General features: G+C 43.6%; 3 protein-coding genes and 1 pseudogene across 5 annotated transcripts; all 4 read left to right on the plus strand.

Moving 5' to 3' along the window:
- The first annotated feature begins 6,301 nt into the window (after positions 1 to 6,301).
- Positions 6,302 to 8,554, plus strand: LOC310775440 (uncharacterized protein). Its single transcript, XM_083635588.1, has 3 exons — positions 6,302 to 6,575; positions 6,953 to 7,152; positions 7,255 to 8,554. The coding sequence occupies exons 1-3, from the start codon at positions 6,523 to 6,525 to the stop codon at positions 8,208 to 8,210; spliced, it is 1,209 nt and encodes a 402-aa protein (XP_083491714.1). The 5' UTR covers positions 6,302 to 6,522; the 3' UTR covers positions 8,211 to 8,554.
- Positions 8,555 to 10,653: 2,099 nt separating this feature from the next.
- Positions 10,654 to 12,153, plus strand: LOC310775696 (rho-related GTP-binding protein RhoG pseudogene; annotated as a pseudogene). The gene is made up of 2 exons: positions 10,654 to 11,209; positions 12,127 to 12,153. The product of its transcript is annotated as a rho-related GTP-binding protein RhoG pseudogene (transcript).
- A 147-nt stretch (positions 12,154 to 12,300) lies between these two features.
- Positions 12,301 to 14,234, plus strand: LOC310775442 (uncharacterized protein). Its single transcript, XM_083635590.1, has 2 exons — positions 12,301 to 12,678; positions 13,041 to 14,234. The coding sequence occupies exons 1-2, from the start codon at positions 12,480 to 12,482 to the stop codon at positions 13,949 to 13,951; spliced, it is 1,110 nt and encodes a 369-aa protein (XP_083491716.1). The 5' UTR covers positions 12,301 to 12,479; the 3' UTR covers positions 13,952 to 14,234.
- Positions 14,235 to 14,889: 655 nt separating this feature from the next.
- Positions 14,890 to 17,788, plus strand: LOC310775443 (uncharacterized protein). 2 transcript variants are annotated; one of them, XM_083635591.1, is made up of 3 exons: positions 14,890 to 15,170; positions 15,961 to 16,151; positions 16,302 to 17,788. In XM_083635591.1, exons 2-3 carry the CDS (start codon positions 15,962 to 15,964, stop codon positions 17,213 to 17,215), a joined length of 1,104 nt encoding a protein of 367 aa, XP_083491717.1. In that variant the 5' UTR covers positions 14,890 to 15,170; position 15,961; the 3' UTR covers positions 17,216 to 17,788. The 2 variants fall into 2 exon arrangements, with proteins under 2 accessions (XP_083491717.1, XP_083491718.1); XM_083635592.1 differs by having other exon boundaries at positions 14,890 to 15,060.
- Positions 17,789 to 17,971: the final 183 nt, after the last annotated feature.

Genomic DNA, 17,971 nt, shown 5'->3' on the forward strand with positions numbered 1-17,971 from the left:
CAATACAAAGTGGATGGGCAGCAGCGTCAGCCCCGCGTCAAACGACGCGTAGATGTGGCTGGGCCGTAAGGCGGGACCTTTCGTTGAAGCTACCCAATGACAGCTCTTCCTACACATTTCCTCCCCGCACCCTCCTGTGTACAACGTTTCTACAGGCTACAGCTCCAAGCTGGAAGCTGGTTTGCACGCCCACAAAACGCTGCGACACAGCGGAAAAGCGAATTTGCCATTGTAGATGTGCACATACCGTAAGGCCTAAACATGGTCGTCCGTCCGCCTCGAATTGGAGCCGTCTCGCCGTCTGGCGGCGCCAGCGAGCCCCACATACTCGGACGCCACTACGCCCCCGCTCCCCCCCCCCCCCCGCGGAAGCTCCGTGTGAAAATGGCGGAGATTGTGTGCCAGGCAGTCTGAATTAAATTGAATGTAACGTTCCCAATTCTATGTATTAAATTCTAAAAAACGACCCTCAACATTTGGGAAGGCTAAGCCACACAACTAGTTGTTATAATATAACATCATGCTTTGAAAGGCGACTTTACCACGAAGAGCCAGGGCAACGGCCAATCACAACTCTCCTGCAGCTGTCGTCACGCACGTATCGTCGCCGTTGAGTCACATTTTCGAGCAGCCCCCGTCAGCCGACGGCGGCCCCTCCCCGTAGGACGGCGCTCCCCCCGCCGTCACACGGGGAGGGCGGGGCGAGGCTCTGACGGACGACCATGTTTAGGCCTAAAGGCCTAAACATGGTCGTCCGTCCGCCTCGAATTGGAGCCGTCTCGCCGTCTGGCGGCGCCAGCGAGCCCCACATACTCGGACGCCACTACGCCCCCGCTCCCCCCCCCCCCCGCGGAAGCTCCGTGTGAAAATGGCGGAGATTGTGTGCCAGGCAGTCTGAATTAAATTGAATGTAACGTTCCCAATTCTATGTATTAAATTCTAAAAAACGACCCTCAACATTTGGGAAGGCTAAGCCACACAACTAGTTGTTATAATCTAACATCATGCTTTGAAAGGCGACTTTACGACGAAGAGCCAGGGCAACGGCCAATCACAACTCTCCTGCAGCTGTCGTCACGCACGTATCGTCGCCGTTGAGTCACATTTTCGAGCAGCCCCCGTCAGCCGACGGCGGCCCCTCCCCGTAGGACGGCGCTCCCCCCGCCGTCACACGGGGAGGGCGGGGCGAGGCTCTGACGGACGACCATGTTTAGGCCTTTAAGGAGAAGTGGTCAGCCAATAGAGGCAAAGTGACCGCCTACTTCCTGCTTCAGCACTGTACCAGAGATTTTCATTCGCCATTTCTTTTCTCATACACATTTCGTAAAATGCGTAAAAAAATAGTTTTACTGGTTCAAACCAAACGGTACAGATATATTTAGAAACAGGAGACATCGCATAACATTTCACTGGGACCAAAACGCAAAAAAGAAAATCGGGTTTAAAGAAAATATTTTTTCGATGTTGTTTTTTTAAGTTTTGGTCCGAGTGAAATGTTCTATGGTCTCTCCCGATTATAGCGTTAGCTGAACCGTTTGGTTCAACGAAGTACAACTGTTTTATAAGCCTTTTACGAAATGTCTATGGGAAAATAAATTGCGGATGAAAATCTCTGGTACAGTGCTGAAGCAGGAAGTGACGTTCCACTTTGCCTCTCATCATTGACAGACAGCCAATCACAAGCCGAGAACCACGCCCACTTAGAAGACCGGAAGAATTCCATTTCTTACGGCGGAGCCTGTAGTGGAGTGTTTCTATTAATATCAAAGAACTTTTATGGAAAGAAATGACAGCTCCATATTGCCCCATTGCAACATCAGCGCCCAGCAGCCTCCGCCATTTTTAATTTTTGGAAGAACCTCGCACAGGCTCGCAGTGGTCAGCTGCGGTAGCGCTGGCCCCTATAATCAGCCTCTCTAAACAGTAACTCAACGGGAGAACACTCTAAACTTTGGGGATTCACATCTTTTCCGGGCGTACTGCAAATCTTGATTGAAGTGGTGTAGTGCAGGGATGTAAAACAACAACCATATTGTGGAAACTAAGCAAAATTTTTCGTTTCTTTGTTTAGTTTTTTCAAGATAAATACCTAATGAAAAGGACCCGAGGTTCAACTCCCGTTGAGTTACTGTTTAGAGAGGCTGATTATAGGGGCCAGCGCTACCGCAGCTGACCACTGCGAGGCGCATTCTGTTTCCAAAAATGGCCGGAGTGTTGTCTCTTTCCTTCCACGCTCTTTGTTAATATTAAAGGTATCTGGAACAGCTGACGTTTACATTGTGTGTGCAACTTGCAGCGAAGAAAACAGCGCCACCGTCTGACCTGGCATTGTAAATGTAAACAGTAACACAGTAATTTACACAGATTTATGAAAACTTAAATATCTATTTATGTAGGTAATTTTGAAGTAACAAGGTAAGTATTCATAAAGTATTAATTTGCGAAAACGGACGTTGAGTTGAATTGTTTGTTTGTATTCAAACCTTTAACAGCAAAACACAAACCTTTACAAGAAAATAGACTATCAACATTTTTAATGGGAGTTGAAATACTATCTTGTGTAAAGTACAAAATCTGAGTGATTGATAAAATACTGCAGTATAAATGTATGATATTAACATATTCCACAAGTAGCCTATAAGGATGATTCAGTACAAAGGACAAAGAATAAAATAAAACTACACATACATGCAGTCCTAGAATTAAAGTGCATAGGTCTGCATACATGTGTGTGCATACAAAAGACATTCTGTTCATTTTTCTCTAACGTGAATTGGCCTATCTTCCCCCATCATTTGTCTGGCAAAGAGCATAGAATGCTGCATCTCCCCTTTATTTGTCAGTGACAAAGTAATAATTCAGTGCTTGCTTTCCAAGCAGATGTAAACATCATAACTTTCAATGAAGCTACAAACACCAGCATGTCTCTGCACTCAGTGCATCTTATGAAAAAACCCTTGGTTAAGATCTTTTCAAGTCTGTTCATTTGTGCCACTCACTCCTCCTTCAGCCTCCTCGCTGTGGTCAGCCAGAGGTACGATGAAAGAGGCTGAACTGAGGCTGAAACAGGTCTCTGCTCCAGTGATCCAGTAAACTGTGAAGATAACAACAGTTATGGGACACTGCAAAATTAAGAAAAGCTAAGAAGAAGAAGAAGAAGAAGGAAAAAAAAGCCTACCTACAATGTCCAAAATTAACTTCTTATCTCAACTGCCAAGGGCCGCTACACTAAAGAACATTACATGCCAGAAATGATTTGTACTGGCCAAAATATTTATATAGTTTATGTGGAGGAAATTATATTACAGTAATTTATTATACTATGCTTATGATATGTCTTTAATATCTGTATACTCTTGAACTATTATGTGAGCTCATCTGTGTGAACATTTACAAAATGCCGTTCAGCACTTTTCTCATGCCTTTGACCTGACCTGAGATAGATAAATAATGGCTAGTTTAATTTTATTCTCATGTACTTGTATATTGAGACGTAAGAATAAAGAAACATTAAGCTTGGTCCTCGTTAGCACAATAAATTCCTTATCTCCGGAACTTCATCATGTATCAAGCATGTTATCATTCTCAGTTGAATGGAGTCTCTGTCTCCAGTAATTGGGAAAACAGCCTTGAGAGTCTGGCTAAAACTACTCTTTGTGAGACACAAACTCTTATCAGTGCTATCTATGCATTGGCCTGCTTGCCAGCATTAAAGGACAACAGATGGGCATTTCTCAAATCTCCAGTCTGATCATATTACAGAAATTTCCACCAGTTTATTAATTGAAATATGTCATCATCATACTAATCATTCAGATAAACTGCGTGCATAAATGACTTACCAAAAGAGTATAACGCCAAGCCCATGTAAAGCATCTTTAAATTCCATGATAGCCCAATGAGGAGAAATGCTGGGATCAGTGCTATGATGGCCTGAAAGCAAGAAACACGCTTCAATCAGAAGGACATTTGTGCAGCGGTATGTCACACCTCATGTGAGAAGACGTTTCTCCTACCATACGAACTGCTTTGATATGGTGGCCGGGTTTGATTCTGCGAGCGTACCCCCCTTGGATCGAAGCCATGATGATCCCTATAAAGAAGAACATCTTCCCCTGCTGCATAGTTTTTTTTCCCCTAATATTTTTCCCCCGATTTTTTATCCCCCATTAGTGCGAATCTAATTTATTTATCCTGGTTGCTACTCCACCCTCTGCCGATCTGGGGAGAGCCGAAACTGGCTCCATGCTTCCTCCGAGACATGGGCAGTTAGCCAGCCGCTTCTTTTCACCTGACAGAGGAAGCTTCACCGGTGGGAGGTTCACGCTATTCCAACCAGTTCCCCTCCCTCTGAACAGGCGCCCTTAACGACCAGAGGAGGAACCACATTAGCAACCAGGATATTGCATGTTTTTGGTGAAGGGGGTTCCTATATGAAGGAAACCCCCAGGAGGCACGGGGAGAACATGCAAACTCCACACAGAAAGGCCCTTTTGACGACCCCACCCGGGCGGTGGGCACTCGAGGACATACGGACGGGCACGCATTCCTTCAGCGTTCACAGCGTCCCAGGTGGGAATCGAACCCAGGACCTTCGAGCTGTGAGGCGACAGCGCTTACCACTGCACCACCGTACCCCCCTGCTGCATACTGTTGAGAGAAATAAACGCTGTGCTTGTCAAACTTACGGTGTTGCTTATCTAGTGAATATGCTATAGCTGTCAGAGTACACAGTCTAATCTGTGAGTCCATACCTTGTAAACTGGAAGCGTTGATGAGTCAAGAAACTCAGCGTGAACTCCAGAACAGAGAACAGGAACAGGTAGGTGAAATAAACCAGGCCCAACACTTTAAGCTTCTGCATTTCTGTTAAGACATTTGGGAAGTTTTTACTTCCTGCTGCTATGGCAAAGTTCATCCATATTACTACTTTGTGCTGGTATGGCAAAGTTCATCCATATTATGTGAATGGGAGTACAACTGTACTTCACAGCAGAAAAGGCCAGCACACAAAAAAGTCCTTTCAAAGGTTTAATACCTGTATAGACCCCTTATACAGCTTGTCAACATTGAGCTGCGCGCGCAACTTGAAGGCAGAAAGCCGTCAGCTTTGCATTGACAGACAGCGAGAACCCCGCTGTCAGGACTGCTCTGTGCCCATCTGCAACACACAGTTATATTTTAGTTTTAAAATGCAGTTCTCGGCTTACTACCACAGCTTATCGCCTAGTGATAAGCAATGTTATGCATCGAAATTAACGTTGTTTAATGGGATATGTCTTACAGACCCACCCATACGCACTGGCGCTGTCAATTGGCCAAGCCTATGGCCAGCAATACATATCGTGCATTCCTTTATAACTGGGGATAGCGTAGATAATTATTCTGTAACTTGCAAAGATATATTGTTATGTTGATAATGCACACAACTCAATAATGACATTATGTAACGTTACTTGGTCCGTTAACTAACCGAGCGATGTTGAGCAGCCTACAGTTTCAGGCAGCTTACCTGATTATGAAGAGCACTACAAAGTCGGGCATTTTTAATGATGTCCTCGTTCCAATCAGTTCAACTCAATAATGACATTATTTAACATTACTTGGTTGTTAACTAACCGAGCGATGTGGCTGCAGCCTACTACTACAGTTTACCTGATATGAAATGAGCGAGCACTGCAAAGTCGGGCATTTTTAACGATTTCCTCTTTCGGCTTGCAACCAAAGACACTTACGGTTAGCATTAAAAGCAGTATGAGTTGACGGGATTCGGTAAAACTTTAGTCCTTGCTTTGTAGATAGTGTAACAGACTGTTCAGTGTTGTGTTGTGTTCTATTGCGTGTGTGCGAGGCTGTGTATGTTCCCTCGAGTTGCGTAGAACAGGATATGTGGGGAGAATTAGGTGAATTATAACGTTACAGCCTGGCTCTATCGTTTATTATTTTATTAACTAAGTGTGAATAGGCGGACCCGAATACTCTCCTACAATAGCTTTCCGATTCTGGCATCCCACTGCACAACATGAAGACATATCTAGCTCGAATAGTTTTCAGGCGACTGGAAAACTACTTGACAGGGCTGCGCGGAGTCTGTCTTTCTGCCTCCGTCTTGCGCATCTGACGCTGTTTGTTGTCATTGTGACGTAGGCGTATAAGGGGTCTATAGTTTGAGCTCCTGCAAAGTAGGTGGCGCTAATCTGCAATGTGACCCTGGATCATGCCCTGGATGCAATCATGATGCAATGCGGGGAAAACCCACGAAGAAGAAGCTGTGTGGGCTTCTGGGATTGTTTAATGTCAACTCAACAGCGATCGTTGATCAAGACTCTTTACCAAATAGTATTGAATACACCGATTTATTTTATCTTGCGGGAAAGCCATAAGTGTAATGCCCTTGGATAACAATTCCGCAACGGAAAGGCGGGTGCATGCACACGCGTATGCAATGTTCTAAACAATGACCATTTCTAATCTGAACAACACCGCGAGATTATTTCCAGTCGGCAATTAACGGTTTATCAGATGCAAAAGACGGCGACATCAACAGTTTTTCACGGAACTGCATCAGTTTTAAGGTATGTTTTTTCTCTCCAGAAAAACAATATATTCCTATAGTGCCTTATGCTCTGGCTCCGGGAGGCAAGTAACGTTAATGGGACTTGATTGATGAAACAGGTGATTAGCCTATATAGCCGCTGAGAATCATGGGAAACGTAAATCCAGGAAAAATGTGAATAGCCTAATCACCTGTTATTTTCCTACCAAGATGGCTGGTGTAACAGAATGGGATTTGTTTAGTTATACTATGTACTGTGTGTATAGTATAGTAGGTTATTCCCATTTCTTGCCAAACAAAGGATTCTCCTCACAAGCCATGATGTTGGAGGACAACATACTGCTACTGTGAAGGTCTATCAAAGATGTAGTGATCAACATCTTGGCTCCATTTTAGCCAGTCCGTCATGTCCAAAATCGAGCGTCTGAATGCCCGGGTGGCGAAGCTGCTATCCAAAGCGGTGCTGGAGGTGCTGGAGGTGGTCAAGGAGACAGTGTCAGAGTACCAGGAGAAGACTGCCAGGACCCAGAGAGAGAACCAGAGTCTGAAGAGACGACTGCAGGAGCTGCAGGACAAGATGACGACAGAGAGCAGGGGTAAGAAAGAACAACTACTTGGATCCAGAAATAGATATGTTATGTATATGATAGATATAAACAATGGATTATATATCATCTTATTTGTCACTTGTTTTACAGGAGTTGTGCTGCACGTTTCTCCTGCATCCCAGAAGGCCCAGGTGGAGCATATTCTTCTCATCAAGCAGGAAGAGAAAGAAGACATTGAACTCATCCCCTCTGATGAGGAAACTGCAGTAATTATCACCTCGGATCCACCAAAACAGTTTGACTGTGAAGCAAATATCAGTGCTCCATCGTTAACAACCCCTTATCTCACCACTAAAGGGATGAAGGGACAACATTTGGCTACTAACGTACACAACCCCAGAACTCCTAAAGCAGAGACCCATGATGCAGTGTTACCGGTTTCAAATCATGTAAACTCTACAGTTAGAGTTTATGAAAACAGCCCTCACCCTGATTTTCATCTATCCCTTGCTTCAAATGAGATCAATGTAAACCCTGAACTGAATGAAGACACCGTGTACACCACAAACTATTTTTACGATGCCGCCGGGACAAGTGCTACATCCTCGGGAACACAAAACCAAGAGCCTCTTCAAGCCAATTCAGGACCCTACTTGGGGTCAAGGGTCTTCTTCAGTGTGAACCAAAATAGCACAGAAGAGCCATCGGCAGTCGGCAACAACACTGCCTCTCTGTGGTCCAGTAGATATCACGCAAACAGTGTTGGAGCTGAAAAACAACACGCCGTTCTAATAAACAAGAAGGCTTTATCAGGCGGAGCGGGCTTGAGAACATCCCAGAGACATGTCCGCAGAGAGAAACACTATTGCTGCTCACTTTGCGGCCGCATCTTCAAACACGCGGGCGACTTTAAGAAGCACCACCGTGTGCACACAGGGGAGAAGCCATACTGCTGCTCGGTGTGCGGGAAACGGTTCAGTCAGTCGGGCTACCTGAAGATACACCAGCGTTACCACACAGGAGAGCGGCCCTACGGCTGCACCCAGTGCGGGAAGCGTTTCAGTCACTCCAGTAACTTAAAGAAACACCAGCTTACTCACCTGTGATCCTGGTGTGTTTTGCCCCCTGATAAGTTATTGTATTACCATGCTGTTATTGATATTGAGGGATGGTAACTGAAAAACAGCTGCCGACATCTTGTATTTAAGTATCAGAGAGTAATGAAAAGCTTGGAAGCGTTGGATTCTCAGAGTGGGATCTCAGTTTTTCTTTCTACATACTGTATACAGTAGTACACTTAACCTCAGTCCAGTTCCATTTAGCAAAGCAAATAGTAGCCTTTATGCAGAAATGTCATGTGGAATATAACTTATCACACCATGAAATGTGCCTTCTTTGATTATACATTAGGCACTGTTATTCCAGAGTACTTGTCAAATTTGAAGTATTAGAACAGGTAGTAGTTTTAAGACGTTTTGGAAAAAATGTGTATGGGACTGCACTGAATATTGTACCTTTTATATTCGGCCAATACATTCTGAATGTCAAATAAATAAATAGAATGTTCTTTTAGAAAACCTTTGCTTTACCAAAGTGCTGACAAATGGTGGGTGTCACAGACTGGTTAAGGGAAGGTAGATCAGATCAAAATACTTCAATTTACATGAAGGGTCTGGAATAATTTTGCATTCTCATGAGCGAGGTGAGATAGTGTAATTTACATCAGGCCAGGGTGGGTGAATTCAGAGTCTATGGCAGGCCAACATCACTGCATTGATAGTGTTAGAAATCACAATTCTAAATCAACTGTAACTCCTTCAAGAGGCATGAAAACATGTATCATTGAGCCAATCAGCAGCCTAACAAGCCAGAAAGAATATCCCTCCAAGTTCCATCGGATTCTGTAGGTTCACAAACCAGACGAGTCAATGGAAACAGTGGTGTAGGCTAGCAGTTATGGACTGTCATGTCTGAAATGTTAACATTGCACAACGACCTGTTTATATCGCTTTGTTGCAGGTGTAGGTACAGGATCTACCGTACTCGGTTTACAGAATATGTTCGCCCTCAACGGAAGTGCTCGGCTCGGGGTCCACAACGGGGTCTAACCCTAACCCTGATTCATATTTTTAATGTTTATCATGTCTGATAACATCAGTAGTTTATCGTTAGCTTGTAAACTGTCGGCCATTTTGGCGACGTTAATCCCATCACGTGCCCAACATACAACCAATCAAATGCTTGCCCAATCTGAAATTGGAGCCGAACGATGTCCCAATCCAACTGTAATGAAGCAACTTCCTACTCCAGTTCTTTTTATGCCATCTCTTTTCAGTATAGTGTTAATTACTTTACTTTATTACTTACTTTACTTTATTGTTTATTTGGACAGGACAATGCACATTAATAAAACAGTTAAACACGTACAGAATCATCCATATGTGACAACAGGAAAAGTGCCGGGGTTAGCCGAGGCTAATTTTCACCCGCAGTCCTCGGAACATAAACAACTAAAAACTACAGTATAAATACAGAATACGGGAATAAAAAACAATATAATAAAAATGCACAAGGGGTAACAAAGAACATACACAAGTGATAACAATACATACACAGAATAAAAGCAATACACACAAACAGATAAGATAATAAAATGAAAAAAAAGTCCAAGAGAAGGCTATTAACTATGGGTGCACTGTTGTGTTGTTTTGAGCCATTCCTTGATTTTGACTTTAAAAGTAGGGTAGGTGGGGCATTCTCTAACTGTGGCCGGGAGACTGTTCCATATCTTTCCGCCCACAATGGACAGGACGTTCTTCCCAAAGGTGGTGCGTCTGTGGCCCAGTTCGCAGTTACATTACAAGATTACAAGACTAAGAGGTAAGTTTGAGTTTTTGCCTCTATTGTGCCAATTGATGTGTGTCTGCTTGCAGATAAGATCCCCAAATTTAGGCATTCAAATGTTTTTGAAGCTGATGTTATGGAATAGATAGAATATTTGATCCAAAACCTTATAGCTCTCTGCCTGTCTTTGTAATTTAGTTTGGATCTTCAATTGTGAGACTGAAAGTTTGGAAGTGTCAAACCCAGCATTTCAAGAGGGTGAATATTAAAGTTTATAACATTCTGTGGAAGACTTGTAGAAATTGAGGTGGTGAATGAAATGTAAGAAAAGACAACACTAAATCTGAATTTGATCATATGAGTAGTTCATTTGCATTTCGCATAAAGAAAATAAGGATTTTGAATTCTAACAGGTTCACAGCATAATGCTGTTGTGTTTCTGACTTGGATTGTGGTTGTTTAGTTTAATCAAAATGTTCACAATTCTCACTACTGTACTGTACAGTCAACTAGTGACATCTAGCTGTGCCACAGTTGGCAAAAAGCTAGAATGTCATCTTTCTAGCAAATTTAGGTAAATTTCAGACTTGAAAGCTGTCTTGTCTGAGGTGAAATGCAAATGACTAGAGTCATATGATCAGATGTTTCATGTCCTCTTTAAATGTGCTTGTGTTACAGGTGTTTTGTGGGAGTGAGGGTATCATAATGCAAAGCATCAAGTGTGGTGGTTGGGGACAGTGGAGTAGGAAAGAGCAATCTTCTCTACACCTACACCCCAAAAGGTCTTCCATAAGGTTCCAGCTTTCTATGACAGACAGTGCCAAGGTCACTGTAGATAACAGGACTGCTGACCTTAACCTCTACGACACAGCTGGCAAGGAGGAGAACGACCATCTACGTCCCTTCCTCTATCACAGGCTGGTGTCTTCATCCTCTGCTTTTCCATCACTAGTCTGTCATCCTATGAGAATGTCAAGCACAAGTGGCACCCAGAGGTGACACACCATTGCCCTAATGTGCCTATTCTGCTTGTGGGAACTGTGACCTACGTGTTGATCAGGGGGTCCTGGAGACACTGAGGGGGCCGAATCAGACCGCGGTGACCCAGCAGCAGGGCGCGGCCCTGGCCAGCCAGATAAATGCTGTCAAATATCTTGAATGTGCTGCTATCAACCAAGATGGACTAAATTATTTGTTTGAGGAGGCTGTGCATGCTTTTCTCAATCATCAGCCTGATACAAAAAAAAACCTGCGATCTTTTGTAAAGCAAAAATATAAATGCAACACTTTTGTTTTTGCTCACATTTTCCATGATTTGAAATGAAATATCTAAGACTTTTCTGTAGCCTACCCAAAAAGCTTATTCTCAAATTTTGTTCACACATTTGATTAAATCAATGTCAGTGAGCACTTTCTCCTTTGCCAAGATAATCCATCCACCTGACAAGTGTGGCATATGAAGATGCTGATTAAACACTATTATTACAGGTGTGCCTTGGGCTGAACATGTTTGATATGCGAAAGATAGTGGTTGTGCTTTCTAAGAGATTCTGATTTGACCAACCAGTCTCAACAAGGGGCAAAATACCACATGACAGAATTAATTTATTGTAGCCTACAAAATATTTAAATCATAGGGGAATATTGACTCATGGCAGGGGCAATATTCTAATTGATGATCAAGGGTAGGGAGAAACTGTCAATGTCCTATCAGGAGATAAGCAGAAGGACAGTCCAAGGCCAATTGGGTCAGTGCCGCAGTTGGTTGCTTCCTCAGTTCACTGTTCAATATGGCTTGATGGCAGTCCTCCATCAGATCACCATGGAATAGGCTACAATTAGCAGTAGCACCAAAATCACAGCCATTGGCTCACAGCAAAAGTGAAGCACTCCCCCACACACAAACAAACAAACAAACAAAACCACTCCAAATCAGTGCCAAACTGCCAATTTAGTGTCAAGGTAGTGTGAAGATGACAGATTTAACGTGTTACATCCTACTTGTCACTTGTGCAATGTGAACCCAACTGGCAATACAGCTCAGCGTAGAAAACTTCAAAAGGTCATATCTTACATTAAAACTTTTATTATTTCAGTTTAATTGATCAAAACTTTGCCATTCACCCGTCCTTGAACTACGGTCAATATTCTATCCAAATTAACACCATTATCCATCAGGCACTGCGAATACGGAAGCCGGAGTAGAACAGTTTGTGAACGCCCGCAAAGCAAAAAATTTCCCTCGTCTTGTTGATTTTGAGGGCGTTTGAGTAAAATGTAGGATTCTGAAACGAAGGCGCGGTGTTTTTGTGGACTGTATACTTCGGGCACATAACGTTTGACAGCCAGTTTTGATTGTAGTCTACAAAGAAACGTTACATTTGCTGTGCGTCGACTCAGTAAGGTACGGTTTTCCCGCTGACATGGTTGCTAGCGCTCGCTAGTCTGCAGCAAACATCGGAATATCCGTTTTCTCCGACGTCGTGTGGTGATTTCCTCCTTGACGCCTCACCTTTACGTCAATTACATGAATGCAAATCATGTCCAAACTTGACCGTCTGAGTGCCCGGGTTGCCAAGCTGCTGACGGTGGCAGTGCATGAGGTGCTGGAGGTGGTGAAGGAGACTGTGTCAGAGTACCAGGAGAAGACTGCCAGGACCCAGAGAGAGAATGACAGTCTGAAGAGAAGGCTGCAGGAGCTGCAGGACAAGATAAGGGAGGACAGTGGAGGTGAGCTAAACTGTTGTAGATATATACCTGTTCTAAGTAATAGAGTGTGTGTGTGTGTGTGTGTGTGTGTGTGTGTGTGTTGGATAGATTTGATTCATGCTTATGCATGATTTCTGATCAAGGTTTTTGTTGATTGGCAGGCTATAGGCTAGCAGAAGAAATAAGTTGTAGTTGTAGTTGTCATAGACTGTGCTCCATAGTTGATTGCTCTATTGCTGACAAAAAATGTGTTATTGTAAGTCGCTTTGGATAAAAGCATCTGCCAAATGACGTAATGTAATGTAATGTAATGTAAAAGACGTATTATATCCCTCTCATCTACACTGGCTTACTCTCCAATTTTCTGTCATATATTCATACAGATCAAAAGCCTGTTCTCTCCCCTGCCTCTTTGACCAACACCAAGCATAACGAACCAACCCAGGATGATTTGAGGCAGAAGCCAGAACCAGAAAATGGTGAGCGACAGGAGCCGACGTTCAGCCAGACACAAAGGGAAGACCCCAGGAAGGCGTGCAACCCAGATGAGCTGAACTGTATCTCAGACTCCGAGTGCAGCGTCACACAGCGGCTGACTGGGCACGGGGAGCTCCCTGAGCTGTTGGCAAATGTAAGCAACGCAGCACTGACCGTTTACATGACTCACTCTGTACCTGACCACGACCAAGACCACTCTTTAGGACAGTCCCACACAATGCCTGGGTGTAGTTTGAGCTCCCCAACTCCCCCAGTGATCAAAACTGAGCCTGAGCCGCTGGAGTATTCATCCTCAGACGAGCATGTGGTCCACAGTCTGTTATTTCAGTGTGGAGATTTGGAGAGGGGTATGGCACAGAATGACAGGATCCCTGACCTGATCCCAGATGACCCAGGGCTTCCTGGCTTGGTACACTACATCAATGCAGATGGCCTCAGCACCTTTGTGGACTCATTTCCATTTGAGTGTCACCCGGAACTAGTCCAGGGCATCAGGAGACCCAGCGCTGCGATCATCAGACAAGACGAGAGCCACGGCTGCGTCGTGTGCGGGAAGACCTTCAATAGAATTGGGAATCTGCGGATCCACGAGCGCTGTCATACAGGGGAGAAGCCGTACTGCTGCCTGCACTGTGGCAAGCGCTTCAGTCACGCTGGCAACCTGCAGAAGCACAGGAGGGTCCACACAGGTGAAAGACCGTATGGCTGCCAGCAATGTGGCAAAACGTTCAGTCAGTCCAGTCACCTCAAGAAACATCAAAGAATCCATATAGGCAGGCATGCTAGTGTAAGGTGAAGGAGGAGGAAGTGTTTTTATTATGACATCCTTTTATTCCTTGGCGTTGCACAACTCTGCTACTCTTGTTCTTCTCACTGTTAAACGATGATATACAATGTTGTACTGGTCTGAAAAAGTGCTGCATCCGGGGTCACTGTTGACACTTTACAATTCGTTTGTATGCATGAGACTCGGCAGATATGCAGTTTAATATGTATTTAATGTTATAAGTGGTCTCACATTAATATTTAATTAAATATTGTTGTGCAGAGCAATTTCGTCACTGAGGTGCGACTACTTGAATAAAGAGTAACATCCTACTTTGTTGTTGTCGTCATGATGGTTTATACCAGGGGTTTTCAAAGTCTGACACTGCAGGCCTCCCCTCTGCCTTCGGACAAAGCCTGGAACCCCCTCCCCAGTTTACTGGCTTAGTTTTTGCTCAATTCCTAGATGCCTATCGGGTCGTGCTTATGTTATTTGATCCCATAGACACTCAATAATTTAGCCAAGATAGCCTGATATTGCTGTTTGACTTCAGACTTTAATCAAATACCATTGACTATAAAAAGGTCTGTCTGAAGGCATTGATTTGTTTCGGACTCTGGGAGTCACACACACATTTAGGCTATTCTACAGTATGTGATCTCCTTTTGATAACTAATGGAAACAAATTAACTTCCATTCACTGAGCCCTGAAACTTTGGAGGCCCGCCTCCCACTTTGAAAACCTCTGGTTTATTTATTCTGTTTGTTTGTATCGGATGTAACAAATAAGTCAAATTAGAGGAATATGGAAGTGCTACCAGACGTATGTTGATGCCAGAGGAAATAAGAATCGTTTATGTTCTACAATTACACATCTTTGACGAATATCGTATGACATTATGGGGTTTTTATTTTGAAAACCAACTCACACAGGAAGTAATTCACATTCTGCATCCGGAGGTCACAAAAGGCTACGCTGTGTTTTTACTTCTGATGTCTAAAATTAACGCCATCCAAAATCTTTAATTAGCTTCAAAGTTTTGTTTATTTCTCATTCATTTAAAGTAAATGTTCGCCTAATACAGCAATACTCTAGCGGGTGCGTTGGACCACTGGGATGTTTAAAGGGAAAGCGATAGGTACGGAGCAGTACGGAGTTAGCTAATGCTAAGTTACTTAGCTGGCACTAACGTTAGCTAGTCACGTTACTGTAACGTTAGCGGCGAACTACTTCTCTACTGGGTTGCAGGTACCTCAAAACCAAATATATACCAAGTTAACTGTCAGTGATTTGAGTGGCAACGAGCATGCGTTTAAAATTGAAAGTAACGTTAGACTATTGACTATTGCTTAGGCATTACAACTGAATTGTAGCTAGCATCAAAGACACTTTACTTTTAGCAGTAAACATTTGACTATTTCCTGTCGTGATTAGCAATGACAGAAGAATTTGTAATGTCCACTAGCTAATCTGTCTGACTGCTGTGTCCAATCCCACTGAAAATGAACTGGCAATATGAGTGGAAGCAGGCAAATTATCTACGGGATTACAGGTCAGACCAACACAGGATGAATCTAAAAGGCCAGTTTTCCATCCATTGTAACGATGGCGCATCTGGAGACTGTACATTTGGCACAAGATGCCGGATATGGCTCTCTAGTTTCTAGTATACACAAATCATACATTGAGTGGTATTCCAATTTAATACAAATGAATATATTAGTTAGTGGCCAGTTTATTCAGGAAACCCATCTAGTACGGGGTTGGACTACTCCTTCCAGCCTTAAAGTGCCCAGGATTTTTTGAGGCATAAATATAGACCTGTACCTACCAAACTGGCCACTGAAGTTATTTCTGCATCCGGTTGCTCTTGTCTAATCACACAGCAATCAGATGTGCAAAATGTAATCAGATCTATAAATTGCAGTTGCGATTGCAGAGGGCATTTGAAGCATGTATACTGTAACTAATCCACGTTCAGTTTTCTAAATTGAAAAAGTGCTTTGCCATTCAATAACACTCAAATTAATTGTTTCAGGATGTCTAAACTTGAGCGTTTGAATGCCCGTGTGGCAAAGCTACTGACTGTAGCAGTGCATGAGGTGCTGGAGGTGGTGAAGGAGACGGTGTCAGAATACCAGGAGAAAACTGCCAGAACTCAGAGAGAGAATGAGAGTCTGAAGAGACGACTGCAGGAGCTCCAAGATAAGATGATAAGAGAGAGCACACGTGGGTACAAGTGATGTGTCCTTTGGTCAATACTGATTATGATATTCTTGGGGCATTTGTCCAGTGTAACTAACCCACAAGGGATGAACCATCTCATGTTTATGGATAATGAGTTACTGAAGTTTAACACTCCTTCCTTTCTTTTAACAGCTTATTTTCCTGTAAGTGGTCCAGTGCCTGTAGAAAAAGAAGACACAGAGAAACAAGAGCAGGATTTAAGTCTCATTGTGAATCAAATCTCAGAACTCATTCAGACAGAACAAAAGCCAGTAAGCAGCCACAATCCTTACCATGACTTGAAGCAGGAATCCAAAGAACTTGATGCAGTTGAGTCACGAGTTGTGTGCAACTTGGCACAAACCCCAGTGGAACATTGCGACATGCAACTTGAGGAGGTGGCACACATGATTGAGGAGGCAGTTGCTGTCCACCACACATCACACAGTGAAAATGGGGACATTGATGCCGTCTCACTCAACGATGCACTTGGGGTGAACCTGGCTGCTATCAAAAGTGAACCAGAGCCAGCGGACTGCGCCACATTGGAACCACCTGGTACTGCAAGACCGTATAATGGCTGTGTGGATTTAAGCTGCAATTCTTCTCGTCACGACTCTGCAGAGACCCAGAGGCCACAAGTTGGCGCTGGACCGTACGGACTCGTCTTTGTCCACTCAAATCACAATGCCATATCTAGGAGGCATGGATTTGTGAAAACCAACAGGACTGCCTTTGATGGGAGGAAAAACAGGAGGGAGCACTTCAGGAGAGATGACCCACACATCTGTTTTGTGTGCGGAAAGACGTTCAACAGGGTGGGCAACCTGAGGATCCACCAGCGTTGCCACACAGGAGAGAAGCCCTACGGCTGCATGCAGTGTGGAAGATGTTTCAGCCAGGCGGGAGACCTGAAGAAACACAAGAGGGTCCACACAGGGGAGAAACCGTACTACTGCAACCAGTGTGGGAAGAGCTTCAGCCGCGGGGAGAACCTGAAAAGACACCAGAAGATCCACATTGGAGAGACGCTGCAGTTACAACAAGTGTGGAGGGAGCACCAGTGAACTAGAAGTGCATTGGTCTGCTCCCCTCAACTCACTGATTATTGTAGGCTATGTACTTATTAGTTAAATCAGCACACCAACATTGTGGTGCAGCTGTTGAAGGATGGCTATGTTGATCCGTTCCCTAGATTAAGAAATTGTTGTGGAGTGTTTGAACTATAAGCTACAGAACTGATCAAAAGTCTTGCTTCTTGTAATTTATTGTGCATTTTTACACAGGGCAAGTTGCTGTTTGAGTTTGTGAGCAAGCCAAACAAAGCAATGTTGCGGTTTAAATAGCCAGTTGTGTGGTAATGTTGCTATGTCCCTCTAATCACATTTAATTGGGGTTGCAGTCAGTAATCACTTGTAAAAAGTGTAATGCCTTGCAGTGCAGTAGCCAGTGGACTGTGAATGAAATGTTACATCCTGTGAGCCGCTAACTGATCAGCAGGTAAAAACACTTGTTTGAGGTTCGTCTTGTCATAGTGTCTTTTAGAATGTAACACCACTATTGACCATGTACAGAATGTGTCAGCTCTTTATAAATAATGAATGCTAAACACTATAATGATTGATAGTCTGAAATTATTTGCACATTCTTATCTGAGTGGCATGATGCTTATTAAAGTTTGCCAGAATGACTGAAACTCGCTGTATGCTGGGTGTGTTTATTGCAGCATCTTAGTTTCACAACTCAGTGGTTTTTGGTTAATAAGAGTAAGTGATATTATATGCCAGATTGTGATGATCACTTGCACCCAGGAGGGACTTTAT

This window comes from Poromitra crassiceps (genome assembly GCF_964638095.1).
Source record: "Poromitra crassiceps genome assembly, chromosome: 4".
NCBI lineage: Eukaryota > Metazoa > Chordata > Actinopteri > Beryciformes > Melamphaidae > Poromitra > Poromitra crassiceps.